At 43.2% G+C, this 22,965-nt stretch overlaps 1 protein-coding gene and 1 non-coding gene across 2 annotated transcripts in view; one reads left to right on the forward strand and one right to left on the reverse strand.

Annotated features, from left to right (window-relative positions):
• Positions 1-22,965, forward strand: part of DGKQ (diacylglycerol kinase theta) — a 69,957-nt gene that overhangs the window by 37,361 nt on the left and 9,631 nt on the right. Inside the window, exons 10-20 of the mRNA XM_015417410.1 lie at positions 1,987-2,077; positions 3,385-3,439; positions 3,707-3,768; positions 6,735-6,885; positions 9,135-9,173; positions 9,672-9,787; positions 15,591-15,742; positions 18,218-18,366; positions 19,370-19,551; positions 20,842-20,942; positions 22,622-22,768. Of these exons, the coding sequence (XP_015272896.1) occupies positions 1,987-2,077; positions 3,385-3,439; positions 3,707-3,768; positions 6,735-6,885; positions 9,135-9,173; positions 9,672-9,787; positions 15,591-15,742; positions 18,218-18,366; positions 19,370-19,551; positions 20,842-20,942; positions 22,622-22,768 (1,245 nt within the window). The remainder of the gene's footprint in view (positions 1-1,986; positions 2,078-3,384; positions 3,440-3,706; positions 3,769-6,734; positions 6,886-9,134; positions 9,174-9,671; positions 9,788-15,590; positions 15,743-18,217; positions 18,367-19,369; positions 19,552-20,841; positions 20,943-22,621; positions 22,769-22,965) is intronic.
• On the reverse strand, positions 5,718-5,789 carry TRNAT-UGU. The gene has a single exon. It is a non-coding gene; the product is annotated as a tRNA-Thr (tRNA).

A 22,965-nucleotide genomic window follows, 5' to 3' on the forward strand; every position in this document is an offset into this window, starting at 1 on the left:
GAGGAGGAGGAGGTAGCTCCACACCTTGACACAAGCTCAGAACTCAGACTCCATTAGCTAAAGGCATGGTCTGGGGGTAAGGTTGCTAGCAAACTGAGCTGAGCATCTCTGGGGAGCTAACACCCGCAAGGGAAAATCATGTCGCTCTGGGGAAATATGCAAACAGTGGAGAAAAGGGCTGGGAGCATGATGGGGGAAATCATGATGGTGGGCATAAAAAAAAGATGAAACTGAGCCAAACTAAGTCCATTAGTTTGCATATTAGTTCAAATGTTTGTATGCCTAAAGAGAAAAGTGGCACAGCGATACTTCAGTGAACAAATAAACTTAATTACAGTGACGGAGGTGAATTAGGAACACGTTTTAGGAAGTCATACTAAGAATGTTAGATTCCTTTACTTTAAAAAAGATAAGGATCAGGTAGTGCAGGTTTAAACATGCACATCTGCTGCAGTCATCTGTTCAAGCCTTAGTGATGGGTTTTAAGGACCAGTATTTGTCAACTTGACCAGCAGAGAGAACTTCATGCAGTTTAGTGAACAGTCCTTTTTCTGCAGATACGGAGCCACCTGACTTTAAGAACATAAGAACATAAGAGATGCCAATGTTGGATCAGGCCAAAGGCCCATCCAGTCCAACACTCTGTATCACACAGTAGCCAGAAATACCAGTGCCATCAGGAGGTCCACCAGTGGGGCCAGGACATTAGAAGCCCTCCCACTGTTGACCCCCCCAAGCACCAAGATGACAGAGCATCACTTGCCCCAGAGCCCCTATCTATACCTTGTGGCTAATAGCCACTGGTGGACCTCTGCTCCATATGCTTATCTAATTCCCTTTTGAAGCCGTCCATGCTTGTAGCCGCCACCACTTCCTGTGGCAGTGAATTCCATGTGTTAATCACTCTTTGGGTGAAGAAGTACTTCCTTTTATCCGTTCAAACCCGACCACTCAGCAATTTCATGGCGTGCCCACGAGTTCTTGTATTGTGAGAAAGGGAGAAAAGTACCTCTTTCTCTACCTGCTCTTTCCCATGCATAATCTTATAAACCTCAATCATGTCATCCCTCAGTCGTAGTTTCTCCAAGCTAAAGAGCCCTAAGCGCCTTAACCTTTCCTCATAGGGAAAGTGTTCCAACCCTTTTATCATTCGAGTTGCCCTTTTCTGCACTTTTTCCAAAGCTATAATATCCTTTTTAAGGTGTGGTGACCAGAATTGCACACAGTATTCCAAATGAGGTCTCACCATTGATTTATATAGGGGCATTATGATATTGGCTGATCTGTTTTCAATACCCTTCCTAATAATCCTCAGCATAGCATTGGCCTTCTTTATTGCAGTCACACACTGTCTCGACATTTTCAGTGAGTTATCTACTACAACTCCAAGATCTCTCTCTTGATCAGTCTCTGCCAGTTCAGACCCCATCAACGTGTATTTATAGTTAGGATTTTTGGCTCCAATGTGCATCACCTTGCACTTGGCCACATTGAACCCCATTTGCCATGTTGACGCCCACTCGCCCATCCTTGACAGATCCCCTTGGAGTGCCTCACAATCCTCACTGGTTTTCACCACCCTGAACAACTTCGTATCATCCGCAAATTTAGCCACTTCACTGCTTACTCCCTCTGTTTTCAATACCCTTCCTAATAATCCTCAGCATAGCATTGGCCTTCTTTATTGCAGTCACACACTGTCTCGACATTTTCAGTGAGTTATCTACTACGACTCCCAAGATCTCTCTCTTGATCAGTCTCTGCCAGTTCAGACCCCATCAATGTGTATTTATATTTAGGATTTTTGGCTCCAATGTGCATCACCTTGCACTTGGCCACATTGAACCCCATTTGCCATGTTGACGCCCACTTGCCCATCCTTGACAGATCCCTTTGGACTTTAAACACAGTGGCAGAACAGGAGTTCCCTGTTAATATTCCCCCAACCCCTGTCCACCTTAAATAAATGATATCATTTTCCTCTAGGGTTGGAATGGCCTGTGTCTCAATACGAATAAAGAAAGAAAGCACTACCCAGATGGTAATTAAAGAAGTCCTCCCATTACTTGGATACCAGGTAAGCGGTATCAAATGGATATTTTTCCTGCCACCCTCCCTTTAGTCTGTATGTAATTATATTAGTCAAATCTGGATTCAGTATCTGTGGGCTTGCTACGTGGTGGTTCATTTGGTTCATGTCCTCCACTGTCAGCATGGGGCGGGGCAGGAATCTGAACAACCTCACACTGAATATAGTATGAAGATCTGTTTGTAAGATAATCTGTTAGAGAGTGATGTAAAGTTCAGCACTCACATCTAGGAACATTTCTGCACCTAGAGGGTGTTGTTATCCTTAAGCGATTGTGTGTTCAGAGCTTCTTTTTCTTGTGATTTGCTACTTGCCATTCTTTGTGCGTGTGTTAAGTGCTGTCAAGTTGCGTCTGACTTATAGCGACCCTGTGAATTAATGACCTCCGAAACATTCTGTCATTAACTATCTTGCTCAGGTCTTGCAAACTGAGGGCCGTGGCTTCCTTGACTGAGTCGACCCATCTCATGTTCGGTCTTCCTCTTCCTAGTGCCTTCATCGTTTCCTAGCACTGTTGCCTTTTCTAGTGGCTCGTGTCTTTTTGTAATGTGACCAAAGCATGATAGTTTCAGTTCAGTCAATCTAGCTTCTAGGGGAGAGTTCAGGCTTGACTTGATCTAGAACCCACTTATTTGTCTTTTTGGCGGTCCATGTTACCCATAAAACTCTCCTCTAACACGACACTTCAAACTGTCTTCCTTTCAGCTTTCTTCACTGTCCAACTTTCACACTTGCCATTCTTTAGTAACCTTTGAAACGCAAGAGATCTCTGCTAAGGTTGCATGGATAGTGTAGTTTTCAGCTTTCTCTCGTATTGAGTATATCCCCAGTTGTGCTTGTAGAAAAGCTAAAGAATTTGTTTTTAAACTTAATACATGTGGCAAGTAGTACAATTTTATGTGCTAACTTATATGGTGCATTTTATGTTATTAAAGCAGTAAAGTACATTTATGTAGGAAAAGAAAGTATTGTATATATATATATATATATATTCTCAAAATATATTTATTTCCGTGGCTTCAAAATTTCCAGAAATTTTATATCTCTGGACATGTACTAAGAGTATAATTGAATTTGGAAATGTAGTATATTGCATTATAGGCTATACAATGTCAGATTTTCAGTATTTGGGATAGAAGGTATGCAATATTAAAGAAAGCAATCAGATCAAAAGCACACCTCATTTTTGTTTCTTACTTATTAATGTCATTAAGATACTAAAACTCAGAAGCGGCAAAGCTTTGGAAGTTTGCAGTATGGTAAAGTTCTGTTTGCATTTGTCTGTTTTTTGGCAGTCGGAATGCCCCCAAAACTTCAGATTGGTGGAAGTGCTCATGGGTTGCAAGCAAGGTAATTCTTTGATACATTTCACTCTTTCAAAATGTCTGTGCAGTTTAATGTTACTTCTCACTTTCAAATCAAAGAGCCTGCAGGTTTTTGACTTTCTGTGTGTTTATTTTAACATTGCAATTTCTGTGTTTTCATTCATTACTTGGAAAATTAAATTGACTGAATAAATCAATGTTCAGATTGGCATTTTGGGATTTATTAATGAGATCCATGATTTTAGTTTTAATTGAGAAGGAACCACATCAGAGTTGTTTTTGCTTCCCATAGTTCAGCGAATGGTGCTGGATGATCATGAACTGACTCTCAACAGATTTCAAGACGTAAGAAAGGTAAACAGATAAGGAAGTGCTGTCAAGTCATTTATCGTATTTCCTGGGTTTTGATTATTTACACTTCGGTCTATGCACTTATGACTCACCTATCTCAATGACTCGGTAGTGGCAAGAAGGCAGCAGGTGTGCAGTGGCAAGAAGGTAGACAGTGTGCAGAGGAAGTACTACAGACTGAAGTCGGCTCTCAAGTAGCCGCCATTAGTCAAGCATGTGTACCTTTTTTATGGTCATGGTGACACTTTAAAATTTAGCCGGTGCCTCTTATTTACTTAGTTAGAAAAATTCTATGCCAGAGAACCTGCTGGAGGCAGCTGACTAAGTAAAACTTTGTAAAAATACGACACAGTATAACAGTTTTTAACGGTTACAGTAAAAGCTTTGATAACTAGCATTTGTTGGGACTGGGGGATGCCTGTTAACCAAATATGCCAGTAAATAAACTTTTACCCAGGAGCAAGAGGGCAGCGGTGTCAAGCAGGCCATGACCGGGTACTACAGCTGCCTCCAGTGCCACCTGCTTGGCACTGCTGCCCTCTTGCCAGTTCCTTGCCTGAGTGACTCACCTACCTCAGTGACTCGGTAGTCGCAAGAGGGCAGTAGTGCCAAGTGGACAGTGTGCAGGTGATTCATGTGGGCCTCTGGGTCCTGGGCATTCTGGTTAAGCAAGTTGTCTAGTTAGTCAGGTGCTGGTTAACAAAGCTTTTACACTAATAAACTATTAAAAACCCAGCCAGAACATGAAAAAAGCTCTGCTTAAAATGAGTCCCATAAAACAATTCACAGGCTAGAAGCAGACTGTTAAAAATGATCATAAAAGATCAACTCTTTTATTACAATCCAAGGTAAATAGCACTATTTTGGCCTGGAGAATAGGAGGGCAGGTACCTTGCTTTGGTCTCAGTTACATGTGTTCTGGCTCTTAACCAGGCAATGTCCATGAAAGGAATAATCCCAGCTGTGTGCCCCCCCTCCCAAGCCTTTTCATACTGCCAGCAATTGGGGGAGCTATTGCAGCTTATGCTAGTTGCTCATTTTGCTTCCCTGTTTTTTTGTTTGCTTGCTAGGACAAAATATCTCTCTCAACTCATTGTTTTATTAGTGGAAAGCAAAAGTCCCTCTCTAGCTCCGGCTTATACATTTTGGGACACAATTAGACACTGCAGCTTCCTGCCCCACATCCCTTGCAAACCAAGCATCATCTTGTAGTCTGGAGGCCATAGTAGAGTTGGTGCTGGAGATCAGAATTACTTTGGGGAGGTGCAAATTCCTCCACGGGGTTGGGAGACTGTGCCATTTGAGGAGGTTGGGGGACGCTGCGGTTAAACCTTCCTTTTTGTATCGTTTTCCCAATCTAAATCTCTCTGTCTCCCCTGATCCCCTCAAGCTCTTCATAGTACAGTGAAAAATACACAGGTACCTTTATGTCACCAGTCATTTTTTTCTCCTTGGGCAGAGAAAAATTTCAGGCAAAGGTTAGGACTCTTTCACAAAAAGATTTGATCTGATTGGATTCATCACCCCCAGCTTTGAACCTATATAAAAAGTGATATGTTTTGTCATGGATTTTCTGTATCAGGTCCTTAGCTGAAGTCAAAAACATGTAGCTAGAGCTTGTGAGAGATTGAGAAGGGGAAGAAGGGCCCTTAGTGTCCCACTCCAGGAGGTTTACTTCAGCCTCCTTTCTTCTCAAAGGTAGGAAGGAATTAGATGAAAAGGAAGGAAAGGATTTAATATAATATAATGGGAAGGCAGTGTGGAAGTTAGGGTGTGGAAGGTGGGAACTTTAAGGAATTGCTGAGTTGTTAGTAAAAGGATAAGGCCTGGGAACTCAGGGACACACACATGGAGCTGCTTTATCAAATCTGTTGGACTACCAGGGTCAGTATTGTCTACTCAGATTGACAGTGGCTTTGCAGAGATCTTTCACATCACCTGAACCTTTTAACTGGAGATGCCAGGGATTGAACCTGGGACCTCCTGCATACAAAGCAGAGGCTTTTCCATTGAGCCACAGCCCCTCTCCATAGGAATCTTTTATCTTTTCCCCAGATATCCAAGCCTATTTGTAGGGTTCTTTTATGAATACTGTTGAAACTAGGGAAGGCTTGTTGTCACATATTAGGGGTTTTCTGCATTGGGGTTTGCTCTGGCTTGGTTTCTTACCTGCATCAGTTTCTCCCCTCCCTGATCCATGGTATCACTTCCAGGTCATTGCTCTCCCAGTTTTTCTTCAAGATTTTCCAGATGACTTTTTGGGTGGTGTGAAAAAAGGGGAACCCCCCCTCACTGGAGAGCAACAACCAGCAAACAATATGGTGTCTAAAGGAGGGGGGAAATAAATGCAGTTCAAGAACCAAGTTTGAGCAAAAAGCTGGTGCCGAAAAGCCCTTGGTGGCCATTTGTTCGGAGTCTGCTGCTTTGCACAGATCCTCTTTTCCCTGTCTAGTACCATCCTCTTGACTGCTTGCACCTGCATGGTCTTCATTCCAAATCCTTCCAAGGGAGGGGTATTTCTCTCCCTACTTTGCACTATCCAGTGGTCCAGATGATGAGTCTGATATCTCCTGCGTCCTTTCCAAAACCAGTCTCTGTCTTGCCTCTTGGAGTGAATGAATCATGCTAAAAAAAAGACATGCATCTTTACTTTGTTTAGTGTACTTTTGGCATGGAATTTAGAGTTCTGTGACACTTAATCTAGATTTATGAGGAAGATGACACATAATGGATGGCACTTTATTGTTTTCACTAATAATCCTGAAAGCTTTTGCTTATGTTGGTTTAAAATGAGAATTAACAAGCAAGTCAAAATGAAAGGAAAGGGGAGCCCTATATATGAAAACACTATTTTAGTCATTGTTAGCCAGTGGCGGTAGCTATGAAGGCCAGCCTTTTCTCTGTAATCTGATGTGTTTATAATGTGGTGAATTCTCAGAGGGTTTTTTCCCTTCTCTTCTGTTTTGCAGACTTCACTACGCCAAATGAACCAAACCAGATTTTACATTGTAGAGAACAATACGTCTGTTGTGCAGGTGCATTTGTTTGTGGGTGGCCTGCCACCTCATCTCTCTGCTGCAGAATACACAAACATCCTCAAGGATGAATTAACCATCAAAAGTAAGTCAGATGCCATTGCAGTTTGACTGTCATACAATGCACTGTTGCTTGAATTTATGCATTGCCTTCAAGATACTTCTCAGGCTTTGCTGAAGTTTTCCAGTGGTTTAAAAAAAAATTATTTATATGCTGTCTAAGCAATTTACCTTCAGAATTTATCACAGCATAGGCTTGCCAAGTCCCCCCGGGGGGTGGGGAAAACCCCGCCCTAGAGGCCCATTCCCCGCTGCCGGCGGATCGGGCCCCGGGGGGAGCCCCACCCCGACGTGCGCGTCACCCAGAAGTGACGCGACCATGCCGGGCACGCTGGGGGCGGGGCCACGGTCATCTGAGGGAAAACTCTATGGTTTTCCCTCGGATGGTCATGGCCCCTCCCCCAGCGTGCCCGGCGCCGTCACGTCACTTCTGGGCGCGCTCCAGACACCTGCCGGGAGTCCCCTGCTGCGGCACAACGACCTACTTGGCAGCCCTATCACAGCACCATACTATGTATAGGAAATGTTAGGAAAAGGGCTCACTTTTTAATTAATATATGCTATCTCCATCCAGTAATTAACATCTCACCTTCTCTTAATTCTTTGACCGGACTGAAACGTTTTTAGGTTATTTGTTAAAAGGCAACAAGGCATAATCAGAACTGTGATAATTGTAATAGTTCAGAGGGACGTTGGTCTGATCGCTTTTTATTTAGGAGACTCTGCTATGAAAGCTGTAATAGTTTGGATTGTGCTTCCTGGTGAATGCTTCGAACTTCTCAGAAAAGTGGCCTGAAATATTTCAAATACATCAGACATGATGATGAGGTATTAAAACCGTGCCTCCTTAAAAGAGTCTGAAGTAATTGTTTAACACCGTCTTTCCAAGTGAGCCTGAGTGGTTTATTTCTGGAACTGAGGCGCAATGGGGCAAGTGGAGATTGAGTCTGTTTGCTGTACAGCCACGAGTATGCAGGCTCATGGTCATGCAGTGACCTCAGTCTCTCTTCTCCTTCCCACATGGCCATTCCCCCTTAAAAAAAAAAAATTGGCATGATTGTGGAGAAGGTCCTTAATTCTGTGACCCTTTGAAATCCCACCCACATGGTGTTTGCTTACAGCAACTTAAGGTTAATTGGTAGTTTCAGCATTTTTACTACTCTGGCTAAGAGATTCCATCAGCTTTGTTGTTCTGCTTTTCAGCCAGTTGATCCTGTTTAGTGTCTTGAAGCTTTCGAACTAAGTCTGCAGATGACACAAAATTGTTCAGGGTGGTGAAAACCAGGGAGGATTGTGAGGCACTCCGAAGGGACCTGTCGAGGATGGGCGAGGGGGCGTCCACGTGGCAAGTGGGGTCCAATGTGGCCAAGTGATGCACATTGGAGCCGAAAATCCTAACTGTAAATACACATTGATGGGGTCTGAGCTGGCAGAGACTGACCAAGAGAGAGATCTTGGAGTCGTAGAAGATAACTCACTGAAAATGTCGAGACAGTGTGTGACTGCAATAAAAAAGGCCAACGCTATGCTGGGGATTATTAGGAAGGGGACTGAAAACAAATCAGCCAGTATCATAATACCCCTGTATAAATCGATGGTACGTCCTCATTGACGGCTGAGGGGGTGACATGATCAAGGTTTATAAGATGATGCATGGGATAGAGCAGGTAGAGACAGAAGTACTTGTCTTGTGGGCATTCAATGAAATTGCTGAGCAGTTGGGTTAGAATGGATGAAAGGAAGTACTTCTTCACCCAAAGAGTGATTAACACATGGAATTCACTGCCACAGGAGGTGGCGGCGGCTACAAACATGAACAGCTTCAAGAGGGAATTGGCTAAACATATGGAGCAGAGGTCCAACAGTGGCTATTAGCCACAAGGTATAGATAGGAGGTCTCAGTCTGGGGCAAGTGATGCTCTGTATTCTTGGTGCTGGGGGGGGGGGACGGACAGTGGAAGGGCTTCTAGTGTCCTGGCCCCACTGGTGATGGCACCTTGTATTTTTTGCCACTGTGTGACAGAGTGTTGGACTGGATGGCCCAATTGCCTGATCCAACTTTGGCTTCTCTTACATTCTTAAGTTCTTATGCTAACTAAAAAACCATAGGGGATTGTGTATGCTTTCAAAGAAACAGGACTGGTCTCGTGACATGTTTCTAAAATTGGAGAGTATATTTTCTGAAGCTTTGTCTAGGTTGTGTACAGTTTTTTGTTTTGATTTGAGAAAAGCAAATCTTCTAATGCTACTCTTTTGCTTTTTCAACTTTTTCAGCAAATTTAGTTTCTGTGAGTCATGTGTATTCATCTCAAGGTAAGAACATATCAGTTTAAATGGCGTTCAGTATGCTTTATAGGGTAAATAGTGTATAGTGTATATCTATAGTATAAATCTGATTGAGCTGACTTTGGGAGAAGCAGTTCTGGCTGTAGTACAAGGTTATTAAATACTATACTGGTGGGCTCCTTCCCTCCATTCAAAATGCAGCAAGATCAGCAGCAGTTCTTGGGCTCGTGTGCTTCCTCCTTATACCCTTCACATAAAACATGGAAGTGAATTCCTAAACTGGGAGTTTTTGCCTGTGGTGTCAACGAATTTCAAGTAGCAGCACTGAATTAATTTCCTCCAGCAGTTACAGTATTCAGGATTATGGAAGATGCTGCATTTGAATATTCGTGAGATCTCACCGTTTGTCTTTGTGGCTTCTGTGCAGTCCAGTCAGGACAAAGATGTTACATCATATTTTTATGTTTATAATTCTTTGTACTTCATAAGAAGCAATGAAAAAATTGTCCAATTCTTTGGTTACAGGTGCTGTCGTACTAAACATTTCATGTTTTTCGGAAGCTGAAAGACTGTATATGCTAGCTAAAGATACCACTGTTAATGACAAGCCGTTAACTGCTGTAGTGATCCCTGAAGTTCTGGTAAGATCCATTGGGTAATCATTCTGTAAGAAATTAGCAGATACCTTCCTTCTACAGATACCTTGCTCTATGGTAAAGCTGAAAAGGTAGACACAGTGGACAGCAATAAAATCCAGATCATGCCTTCTGTGACGTTGCAGACTACTTTTAAAAGAAAGAGTAAGGCACTTTCATACCATTCTGTTTCTGGGTATCTTGTGATGACCTTCTCAACAAAGATTTGTTGCCATCCAAGCCCACGTGATGGCCAAATCCATCCCCATTTCCTGCAGTAAGTGGTGCTGTTCAGTTCCAGTCTGGTAGACAGCCTCACCTTGAGAAAAAAGAGCATGCTATAGAGGCCTCTGATGTCACTGAGGCCCTGAGAACATCCTCACACTTGAGGGAGCTGCAGCCAGGTTTTTCATCTTGGGAAGGTGGACTCCGTACTTCTAGGCTGCTTACAGTCACATTGATGTTGTTTCTGAGGAGGGCTTTGGCCATTCCCAGCATCCAGTCCCCAGGTAAAACAACTAAGACTGCAAAACAGTTGCAGCCCTCCTGCCAACGAGCATGTGACATTTGAGTTCAGCAGAAGTTGCATCTGCGCACTTCCAAGAGATACAAAATAGGAAAGGTTGTATCTTGAATCTGTTTCAGTCAGTCTTTATTTGCTGCGATCATAGATCAGCCAAGATTGATGCATGCACAGAGTCATCAGTATGTCTCTAGGTGCAATAAAAGTTTGGAGCCACACAAGGCTGATTTCAGTAGTGCAGACATAATTAATAAAAAGACTTACCCAGCTGCGTGACCTTGTTTTTACCGTCACCTCTGAGAGATGTGAAACTTGGAAGCAATCCTGCCAAAACATTCAATGGCTGCTTTTTAACTCAGCACTGATGCCCACAGCCACTTCATGGACATTGATTTCTAGAAGCAGTTGCATTTTTGTTGACCTGGGTGACATAGACATAGATGTGACAGTATGAGAGCTCCACTACACTGTCAAGGCCACCATAAAGAACTTTTTCCAAAGTTTATTTAGCAGTGTATTAGTTTGGGATTGGGGGATATTCTGAATCAGTGAGACAGAAACTTTACCACCTATGTAACTTCATATGCAAGCAGGACACTCCAGTTTACAACATCTGATGCCCAGAGGCTGCCACCTGAGCAACCCCTGTGTCAGAATTGAGCAACTATGATTGCATTTGAGAAAGAGAGCCAAATAAGTCCATGTCTTCATCATTTGGGCTGCATTTATGAGAACCAAAAACTTGGGAGAAAATTGAGTGTTCTTGGCCAATAACTTGAGACGCTTTTGAAAATGTAGGCCATTTTTTTTACAAATGATGTCTGAAAATGACTGTTTCCAGCTTTCTTTCTGCATGAATAAACCTCTTCGTTCCAGATCAAAAAGTGATTGTAAGATCACTTTTGAAAATTTCTTACACTTTTTTTTTTTTTTTTTGGAGTTTTGTGCTTATTGTATCTTAGGATCTTAAAACAAAGTAGTTGTCTGATACGAGGGGAAACAGTCATCCAGTGAATATTTATTTAAATATTTTGCATACTGTATTGTTACTTGATGTGCCCGCCTCCTTTATGTAATGAATCTTCTCTCATTTCCAGTGCAAATAGCATTAGTTAAATTTGTGCCCATTGGTATCCAGGAATTTAATAGGATAAATTTGTAGTACTTTCCTAAATGAGAGTAACCAAATTAAGTGTTGCAATAATGCCAAATGAAAATAAGTTAATTAAATCCAGTCCCGCTCTGAGTTTGCGTAGCTTCCTTGATTTGGATACAGAGAGGAGGAGAGCAATTAACAAAGTAGGGGAACAGAGCAACATTTACTGCTAGCCAAGGAATGTGTGGTTATAAACAAAGAACAGTTTAGGTTTGATTTTTGGCCTTAAAATAATGAGCTATTTTTGTTCTACTTAAAGAAAAACAGCTTTACTGTTTATAATCTTGAGGGATAGTCAGAACTTGGCTCAGAAACAACAACATGGTCTGTATGTTGAGAGCGTAATGATGGATTAATTTACTCCACTTAAGGGTACCCTTTAAAATGATTCCGTGTCCAGCTGGCGCTCTCCTTGCCTGTTGTGAGCTCATAACGATTCTCTTTTTGAGCAGCTCTGCCAAGTTTAGATCTTCGGAAAATGTCAGGATGTTCAGTGGCCTCATTGACACATACCCGTGGTGATGGCGGAGTTGCCTATTTATGGTGTGATTCCCTTGCCTCTCAGCATACGAGAATGACACAGCCACATTGGCAAGGCCAACCGCTTGGGTCTTTCCTACCTGATTGTTCCCTAGCCAGCAAGTGGGAAAGAGCCACCTCCCCATGATGTTATGCACACACACACTATGGGGGGGGGGAAGCTCCCCCACTTGCCCATGGCGCCAGAGTGAGTCTAGAGTATTTTAGAAGTGGGTTTTGGATGCTGCATATTAAACAACAGTTGCACTTGCAAACACCAGTCACCTGTAAGAAAGCCATTTGAAAACCTTGTTCTCAGCTCAGAGATATGTGCTGAACCTTTATGCAGGTCTTGCTGTTTCTCATCACTTGCCTAGGCTCTTGCACATAGTATCAAAATTCACCAACAGGAGTAGCACGTGCAGAAGAACAGGGCTATCCTCTAGGATGTCTGAGAACTTTGGGTTTTGGCCATTGTGTGACACAGAATGTTGGACTGGATGGGCCACTGGCCTGATCCAACATGGCTGCTCTTATGTCCTTAACTGTCTGGATTTGCCTGTTGAGTGCTCTGAAAGTTCCCCTACCAAGAGGTGGAGAAAAAAGGACTAGATGGTAGCCGTATTAAACAGCGGTCCATATGTCTTTCTCCACAGCAGGTAATTTTCCATGCTCTTCTTGGTTCTTGTGGAAAATTAACTGGTGGGGGAAAGAGTTGAGCAGCGATCCAGCCAAAAGGGAAAAGCAGCTAGTGGGAACCGTGTGTGTATGTGAGTGAAAGTGTGACAGAGAGTGTGACTGATTTGCCCTAGTCTTTTCTGCTTGTAGGCGGGGGGAGTTTCCCAGAAGGTTGCTTTGCAGGGTGAATGCAACATTTAACCCACTCTCGTCAATGATAACAAATAGATTGTTTGATGAGCCTTTAAATTAGACTGTCTCCAGCGGTCGCCAGCTTGTACAAACTATGTTGTCCCTGAGAGAAGAACGAGACATCACATCCCTCCTAAAACCAGCATACTAGGATTGGGGGTCTCATGGTTACGGTGCCTTGGCTGCATTGTTTCCACCGTGCTGAAATGAACGCCCAAGAAGCCATCTGTAGTACCTGTCTGCTGTGGAAATGGCTAGATAGTTTGTGTGTTACCAGCTGGTTAACAGGTGGATGATAATCCTCAGATTTGAAGCTGCAGAAAAATATACTTCGTAGTTTAAGTATAAAAGAGGCCTTGCAGCTGATTGGTTCAGTCCTTAAGTGGAGAACTGTGGAGGGAGAGAATTTAATAAGTGGACCTGGGTGTCAGGACTCAGTTTCTTCCTGTATGCTGCTTCCTAAAGTGTCATTTTCCTTCATGGAAGGCATGTCATAGTGTGGGGAAAGTGTGGAAATTGTATGCAGCGATTATACCCATCTGTTTCACTGCATGTATGTACATTATTGATTTATTCATTATGTAAGTATGTACTCTAGGAAACAATAACTCCATGTACCTTAACAGCTAAAAGGGAAGAGCTGTTCCAGGGCATGCTTGCATGGAAAACACAGGATTGAAGTAGTGCTTCATCTTTAGGGGACTCATTAGTCCAAAAATTATCGCAGCCTGTGGTCTTTGAAAACCTTTTTCAGGATGTACTCAGAGCAAAAGGAAAGAATAAGGATGCAGTACATATTGGCTCAGGAGCTGTGGTGGCTCAGGAGCTGCGGTGGCTCAAGTAGTTAAGACGCTGAACTCCCGGCTGTGGAAGGTCGGTAGTTCAGCAGTTCGAGACCCGAGTGTGCCGCATGATGGAGTGAGCTCCCGTCTCTAGTTCCAGCTCCTGCCAACCTAGCAGTTCGAAAGCAAGAAATTGCAAGTAGATAAATAGGTACCACTTCAGTGGGAAGGTAACAGCTTTCCGTGCGCCTTGGTGTTTAGTCATGCTGGCCACATGACCACGGAAACGTCTTTGGACAGCGCTGGCTCTTCGGCTTTGAAACGGAGATGAGCACCGCAACCCTAGAGTCGGATTCGACTGGCTTTCGAGCAAGGGAACCCTTACCTTTACCTTTATATATGCTTGAATTGACAAAGCCATAGGTTGAAGTTTGGACTTTGGTTTCTGAGTCTGATAAGCCATGGTTTGGTGTGATGTGTGAAATGAGTCTGTCTGTTAGCTAGGCATGATCATTTGCTGCTCTCAGAGCAGACAACAGTCTGGGCTTGGTTGTGTTAATCCTATCTAAAATAAATCTGTCTGTCTGTATTGCTGCCATTTCCTGCTCTCCACAGCCAATAGGAATTGCTTGCTGCAGTCAAGGACAGTGGTACAATTGCCAGTGCCCCTCTTGACAGAGAGGCAAGCCAACAGTGTGTTTGAGCAGCTGCCTAGAGCAATTAATCTCTTATCCCCTTCAGACAGCAAAAGGAGGCTTGTTGCCTTCTCCCCTCTGCCAGGAACTCAGGCTGGCTCCCCGGCATGCTGCTGTGGGTATGCCAGTATTACGTGAGGCAGACGTGTAAAGTGCAGACGATGTGCACGTGTCTTGAGGAAACATTCTTTGTACACGTGGCAGGGAACCTTAGGTCAAGCAGGCCTCCTATGTGGGTGTGCATACAGATGTTTTAAAGATGTGAAGATGTTTCTCGTGGTTTTGTATTACTGTACCAATCTCAAGATGGGTAGCCGTGTTAGTTCGTCTGTAAGATTCCAGTAGCACCTTAAAGACTAACAAAATTTGTGGTAGGCTATGAGCTTTTGTGAATCACCACTCACTTCTTCAGATAGCACCAGTCTCTTTTTATAAAGTGTGGCCTTGCCCTCCCTCAGGGGCCTTAGGTGGCTCCACAAGAGAATATGGAGATGATACTGGGTTGGATTCAGATGAAGTTTCTTGCTAATGCAAGACTCCTCCATTGGCAGAATGGAACTCGCCCACCCCCACCCCGCAGCCCATTAGGTCTCATGGACATGCTGCTTCTGGGGGATAGGGGACCCTCATGAATGGTATGAGGGTCCAGTTGGGAGTTTGCAGCTGGAAGGGAAAGTGGGTGGAAATTACACTGCCCCTGCAATTTTTTTTTAGTCTGGATCCAACCACTGACTTGGGAAACAAAGCTGTTGTAATCAATAATTATCAGCATACCATATTTAACGTATACATGAAATGAGCTATCTTGGTCTGTACTTAATCATATTTATTATTAGTTGTGACATCAAAAACATAGGTCCCTGCCCAAGTACATCTGGAGTCTCAAGCTAAAGAGGGGGAAAAGTGCAGCACTTTCATCTTTAATGTCATGCGGTATGGTTTAATTCTTTCTTTAGTGTCTAAGTAACTCTAAGCTAAGTGCTTACAGGTTCTAGCACTGTAAAAATGAGGAAAGGACAATGTGTAAAGCTTACAAATAGGCTTTTATGCTGTTTTTATTATTTCTGTTAAGAGCTTTTCTTTGTTATCCTAGCAGTCAAGTGGGAGCCTTTTCTATGCAGTTCAGGTGCTTTTCTTATAGGCTCGTACAGGAGAAATTTCCACTAGAGAGTGCCCAAGCCTGCAAAAAAGACTTATCTTTGGAATGACATCTTCATCTCCACATATGCCTGTTCCTTTAACTGTGTCTGTTTGTGTTTTCTAGCATTCCAAACTCCCCCAGAACTGCTGTCCGCTGCTTGTCTTTGTGAACCCGAAAAGCGGAGGCCTTAAAGGTCGGGATTTGCTGTACAGTTTTAGAAAACTGTTGAATCCTCACCAAGTCTTTGAACTGACGAATGGAGGACCACTGCCTGGGTAACTGTTTCAGCTCAATATTGATTTCCCTTTTCTTGATTTTTTTTTAAAATCAAGTTGGTAGTATTTTAGTATATTTTGTTGGACTTTTTCATAAGAACATAAGAACATAAGAGACGCCAATGTTGGATCAGGCCAAAGGCCCATCCAGTCCAACACTCTGTGTCACACAGTGGCCAGAAATACCAGTGCCATCAGGAGGTCCAACAGTGGGGCCAGGACATTTGAAGCCCTCCCACTGTTGACCCCCCCAAGCGCCAAGAAGACAGAGCATCACTTGCCCCAGAGCCCCTATCTATACCTTGTGGCTAATAGCCACTGACGGACCTCTGCTCCATATGTCTATCTAATTCCCTTTTGAAGCCGTCCATGCTTGTAGCCGCCACCACTTCCTGTGGCAGTGAATTCCATGTGTTAATCACTCTTTGGGTGAAGAAGTACTTCCTTTTATCCATTCTAACCCGACCGCTCTGCAGTTTCATGGCGTGCCCACGAGTTCTTGTATTGTGAGAAAGGGAGAAAAGTACCTCTTTCTCTACCTGCTCTTTCCCATGCATAATCTTACAAACCTCGATCATGTCACCCCTCAGTCGTCTTTTCTCCAAGCTTCCTTTTATTTTCTTCCTTTTATTTTTCTGCTTCCTGGTCAAGAAATCAAATAATATCTTTCAAGTGCCGAAGGGAACCAACTGCGACCTGAGCAGCATCCAACTGTGATGGGGTGTGGGAGCCATACATAAGTGCTTGGCTGCTCCTTGGAGGAAGAGCTGGGTGTAAAAATAAAACACGTGAAACAAAGAGTTTCTTCCCACCCATCCAATTACTGTGTCTGTTTCTGTTCTTATATCTCCCTTTAACTCCTGCCTGTGATTTGGTATTGCCTCTTACAGTGCTGCTTTTAAGATTCTGGGGTTCTGCTTTTTCAATTGTCACAATATAGGTGAGAAGGCAGGTTTCCTTTCAGTGCTGACCATGAATGAAGACAGTGGCCAGGATCAGAGACATATTGGTGGTTCATCTGAGATCTCACCTTGGGGAATTTGTGCAGGCTTTTTATTTGAGCAGCAGCTTCCTGTACATATCAAAAATAGTTTTTGAAACTCTTCCAAAATGGGGTGGGGATGCTGCTGTTCATGAAACCCCCAAGCCCCATGGGTGTGTGATACCACTTGCCTAGGTCCTTAGGTACCAGCCGGTGGTCTCCAAAGCAATAATGGGTCCCTGCCGTAGTGTGTTGCTACTGAAGATGAGCAGTGCTGGTGGCAAAAAGGTACAGTGGAAAAGTGTTGTTTAACCCCACTGTCAAAACAATAAATCTTCCCACTTTTAAGGTCAGCTAAGAAAACTGTAGGGGAGAGTTTAATAAATGACATTTCTATTTTTACATTTGGGATTTGGCAGTGGTTACAGAAATGCAGCAGAGGCTCATTTTTCAAATGCACAGTGATGTACTAAGTGTGAAATGGAGTTCAATGAGTATGGGAATGATGTCTCATCAGCTTGTTGCAAAGCAAAGCTAACTTTCCTTATCTGAATCCAGGAGTCAAGGGGTTGATTTAGTGCTTTTCTCTGATATTTGCTACACCCATAAGCCTAGGTTGGCTACTGCCTCTTGAACTAAGGTTATTTAAATAAAAAAAAAACTTATACTGCACAAGATACAGTTTTTCTCATGCTGTGTGTGTGTTAATTAATTGGTCAGGAACATAAAATTTGACTGTTTTAAGATGGTTTATGTATTTATCATTGTTCATTTTTTAAAAAGAAGTTTGCATTAGTTGCTGTAGATTTTCTGGGATGTGTGGCTGTGGTCTTGGCATTGCAGCACCTGACGTTTCACCAGCAGCCGTGACTGGCATCCTCAGAGGTATAACACAGAAAGATGGAGTACTCTCTGTGTCAATGTTAGAAGAAGAAAAAAGTTTGCATTGTCAGTTGCAATGTTTTTCTGGCACACCACCAGCAAGCAACTGGCCTTCCTTTTCTTTTGGGCACACATGAGCCCTGTAACCTCCTCCCTTTGGTTAAATGCTGCAAAAACTTCTTTTTTAAAAACAAAAAAATTGTAGTCACTAATTGCAGAAAGACTCTCTAATGACTTGGTAAGAGCTGTACTTCATGTCCGGTGGTAGAGAGAAACTTAAAGATCTGAATCCGAAGACTCTCGTAGCTGGTTCCTTGTACTGAAGGAAGCTTTGGATCTAAGCCATGCCATATCACAAATGTGTTTTGGAATCTCTCCTCCATTTCAGAGGCAAATTCATGGCGTTTCAGTCTGTGGTTCAAAGCACACCAATCCAAACTCTCCTTGGATGCACAAAGCTAGTTGTACAGTTCTTTGGATCCTCATGTCAGTCGGTTAAAAATTCAATTTGAAGTTCTTTAATTGGCTTGGATAATTAAGACGCCTAATTGTACATTCTGATTGACAACAGTTCTGTGATAATGTTGTGCTCCTTTATTTTTATATTGAAGGCTTCATGCATTCTCTCAGATCCCGTGCTTTCGAATATTGGTATGTGGTGGCGATGGCACTGTTGGTTGGGTTCTCGGTGCACTGGAAGAAATCCGGCACAAGCTCGTCTGTTCAGAGCCATCTGTGGCTATTTTACCTTTAGGCACAGGTGAGGCTGAGGCTAGAATGGGAATGGAAAACTGTTGCCTGTGCTGATGAGAGCTGGAATGGTGTAATGGTTTGGGTGTTGGTCTAGGATCTGGGAGGTAAAGGTTTCCCTTGCTTGATGAAAGCCAGTCGAATCTGACTCTAGGGGGCGGTGCTCATCTCAGTTTCCAAGCCGAAGAGCCAGCGCTGTCCGAAGACATTTCCATGGTCATGTGGCCAGCATGACTAAATGCTGAGGTGCACGGAACGCTGTTACCTTCCCACCAAAGCGGTACCTATTTATGTACTTGCAATTTCTTGCTTTGAACTGCTAGGTTGGCAGAAGCTGGGGCCAGAGCCAGGAGCTCACTTCGTCACATGGCACTCGGGTCTCGAACTGTCGAGCTACAGATCTTGCGGCCTGCAGCTCAGCATCTTAACCTCTGAGCCACCATGACCCCCTAGGATCTGGGAGATCTGGGTTCAAATTCATAGAAGCTCACTGGGCAACCTTGGGCCAGTCACCCACACCCAGTCTAACCAACCTCACAGGGTGGTGGTTGTGAGAATAAAACGGAGGAGGGGAGAACTATGTTGTAAGCTGCTTTGGGTTCCCATTAGAGAGAAAAAGCAAAGTATAAATAAGCCTTTCCCCCCTTAAATGTGTATTTTATTTACTTTGTTACAGTGAACGTATATAGCAAGCGCAATGTATGTTATAGTGAAGAGTTTTTGTTGTGATCTTAATTGATGTTTTTTAGAATTTTAATGTGATCACGTTATAATTTCCATGTTGCAACCTGCCCTGAGCCCATTCCTGGGGAGGGTGGGATAGAAATTACGTTAATAAATAAAAATAAATAAGCACAGGAAAGTTAGCAAAGCATTTTACATTTTCAAACGATTTGTGTAAGACATAAAAGGGAATATTAGCAGTCCTACAGATTGCCTGGCGAACTACTTGTTTTTTGCTTTTGTCCAAGTGGTTAATGAAAGGTTTTCTTCTTTCTTTTTTTAAAAATCAGGTAATGACTTGGGGAGGGTGCTGCGCTGGGGTGCTGGATATAGTGGTGAAGATCCATACTCCATTCTGTTAGCTGTCGAGGAAGCAGATGATGTGCTCATGGATCGCTGGACCATCCTCTTAGATGCACAAGAGGCCATTGAAAGTTCGGAAAACGGCGTATTGGAGCCTGAGCCTCCTAAGGTATTTTTTTGTGTTTTTTGTTTTGTTCTGTTTGCATTTTTCTACTTTCACTAAAATACCCTCTGTCCAACCATGCAGTCTTTGGAAAGGGGCACTTAGGCTTTTCTGCAGAGGAGACAGTGGTTTCTGCCTATAATTCCCCTTCCTGTGAGTCCACTGAAATTTTGTTCCTGGGGGTCATGAGATCCTCAGGAAGAGCATAGTGGGAGTCTGCAGTTGGAGTAGATTGGTGTAATAAGAGTAGATTAATGACCTTTCATAAGAAAAATTAAGCGCCCTGAAGTCTTCAGAACTGTGGATAGAGGCCTGTGTACTTTGCCCACTCCTGTCAACTTTGCCAGCCTCAGCTAAGGGCTTGCTGTCATCATTGGAGAGCAGCAGGATTGCACCCAACCTGGAAGCAGATCTGGCATGGAACTCAAGACGTCTGGCAGGATCTTCGGTTGGGGAGGGTGGTATCTTTTAGTCACAGAGATGGTTTGGAGGGTAGCTTCTGAGGCAGGGGACGAATGGCCGTGCCAGGAGTGAACTGTTGGAACAAAGGGAAGAGGGATGTTTTGGTGCTTTGGATTCACCTTGTGTCCCATCCGAGGTAATGTGGCTGCTGCTTCGTCAACACCGATCCCAGTTCCATGATGCCATCTTACCGGCTTGACACCTGTGGGGCTGTCCCAAGCCATTTTGGATCTTACATGTGAAAGAGAGCGCTAAACTGGATCAGTATTTCGCACCGGCTGACAAATTACTGGGCTTCTTGGGGAGCTGCAGTTTAGACCTTTGTTAAGGCTGATGTGTTATCTGCTAAAAGCTCCTTTGGACTTGGCTGTTCCTGTTTGTATGAGCCGGGGACTTGTTAGGATGGTCCTCCCTCTGGGAATTAAGGATCCATTTGCCTTCCAGAATTTTTGGAGGTATTGTTTGGACAGTGGCAGTGGCTACCTAGTAGATTCCCTTATTTTGAGAAGTTGACAGGGTTGTTTTCTAGCATCCCTGCCCCCCCTTGCCGCCACCCCCCCCCCACTTCCTGAAGCTTTGGAGAAACACAAAGTGGGTTTCTTGATGTCCTATGGAAGATGCAAAGTAATAGTGGTGGAATAGAAACATTGTGTCATACTTAAGCCACTTGAAGGTTGTGGTAGGAAAGAAATATTTTCTTCTACCATTGTTATTGGCTAATCATGTCCCTAAGAATCTTTCTGATTGGTTCAAAGACTATTATCTCCTAGGTTGGAATCCTGTGAGGGTAAACCATCTGTTGAATGTTCTCATTCATGCTTTTTTTTTTGTCAGATTGTACAGATGAACAATTACTGTGGGCTTGGAATCGATGCAGAGCTCAGTCTAGGCTTTCATCATGCCAGAGAAGAAGAACCAGACAAATTCAACAGCAGGTATCTGAAGCCCCATCTTAAGGAAATATTACACCCTTGTGCCTGGCTGGAGAGGCAGTCAGGGGGAAAAGAACAAGTATCCTTCTCTCATGGACCTAATTGAAACTATCGGAAGTGTAAGATAATGTCGTCTTACAAGAAACTTAAATTGACAGGTCTTGGGGGGTTAAGGAGTGTCTTCTTCCCCTTCTAATATTTTTATTTTGTGTGTTTTACTGTCCTCTGCCGGCCCATGCTATTTATGACTGGAAATAGGACATTAAGAGAGAGTTGTCCTATAGGTCAAAGAATGCCTTAGTCACATGTTGTGGGGGCCATGTCTCTGTCACTTCTTAGCCATGCTGTTTGGTAGGGCCATGTACCTTTAGAACCACGTGAGAACATCAATGATGTGGTTCTGTTCTGTGCAGCACAATTCTAAGCAGAGGTATGCCCTTCCATTGAAGTTAGTGAACTTAGAAGCTCTGTTTAGGGCTGTACTCATAAACTACTACCAAGTTAGACTTTTGGCTGTTCTAAAGAATGTTCTTGTTTTCTCAAATGCCAGCAACACTTAGCATCAGTTTAATCCAGCATAAAAATCAATACAGTGGCTTCCATAGTTACATGGAGCAACCTTTGTTTTTTCTCTGAGTTTGTCCAGTTGGGAGGCCCCTTCTGTCTTTTATTTTATACCACTATGCACCTTGTTAGGAATAGGTCCCTATGAGTGTAGCGGGACTTATCTTGGTGTTAAAATGTAATATCTCAGGCTATTTTCTTCATTCAACTTTTAATTTCATTTCTGGTTTTTCAGCTCTCTGGCTATTGTTTTGACATTGCTGTTTAGGATTTTACTTTGGCATGTTGTACTCTAATACAGCAGCTACCATTGCTCCCAGAAGACTGGGTTGATTAGCTCATTTGTGGGAACTCAAGCTAGTTTGGCCCCTGAATGGAAGCAGATGGGTAGCATGAGTGGTCTGCTGTGGACCCTGATTGTCATTTATGCTTGCTGTTCAGTCCACTTTTTGCCAAGTTTTTTAGAGTTTCAACTTTGTGTTGAAAATTTTGGTTGGAGTAGGGAAGGTTACCTGTCATTAAATGACCCAGTGGATCACACAAAAATGAAAAGTCTGATCAGTTCCTGAAGACCGCCTGCAGCTCAGACATATTTATGCAAAAGCCCTCAAAAGCTGAATTTTTTAAAGGCTCCTGGGAACTATGCAGTATATAAAAGGAATCTGCCCAAGCTATAGCTCATGGTGGTGGTGGACCTTTCCTGAGCATTGCTAGATAAGTCAGGAATTACACAGCTTCCCATAGCTTGGGAACTTTACTGATAAGTGCCCTATGAGCTAGTGCCGGCACTGTTCCCTGGAGCCTTAAAAACCAGCTTGGGGGTAAGGGGAGGCTCTTTCATACATCTAGTATTCAAGACAAGGACTAAAATAGAACAAGCTTCAGACGGAAAGCCAGAGGTGCTGTTTGGGAACAACAAATGCAGAAATGAAGCTGTGAAGCCTTTTAACTCTAGTTGTATTCCAGGCCCAAGTTGGACCTGAAACATTGCCTCTTATTCTAAAAAGAACATCTTCCTTTAAAAAAAAAGAAAGAAGTATCGTTTTAATGAACACAGCTAAATCTTTGGTGCGCAGTGAGTCTGCTGTTTGCATTAAATGAAAAATCTCTTTCTCTAGGTTTCATAACAAGGGTGTCTACGTAAAAGTTGGCCTGCAGAGAATGAGTCACACAAGAAATCTTCATAAAGAAATAAAACTTCAAGTGGACCAGCATGAAGTTGAGCTTCCAAGTATTGAGGGTCTTATTTTCATTAATATCCCCAGGTAAATCAACACATCTTTGTGTCTGTGTGTGTGTATGTGTCTTTGTCTCTGAGAAGGCAACACTTGAGTTAGATTGCATCCTGTATTATATCTTCTTCTTCTTCTTCTTCTTCTTCTTCTTCTTCTTCTTCTTCTTCTTCTTCTTCTTCTTCTTCTTCTTCTTCTTCTTCTTCTTCTTCTTCTTCTTCTTCTTCTTC

Source organism: Gekko japonicus, unplaced genomic scaffold, assembly GCF_001447785.1.
Source record: "Gekko japonicus isolate JY-2015 unplaced genomic scaffold, Gekko_japonicus_V1.1 scaffold2598, whole genome shotgun sequence".
Taxonomy (NCBI): Eukaryota; Metazoa; Chordata; class Lepidosauria; order Squamata; family Gekkonidae; genus Gekko; species Gekko japonicus.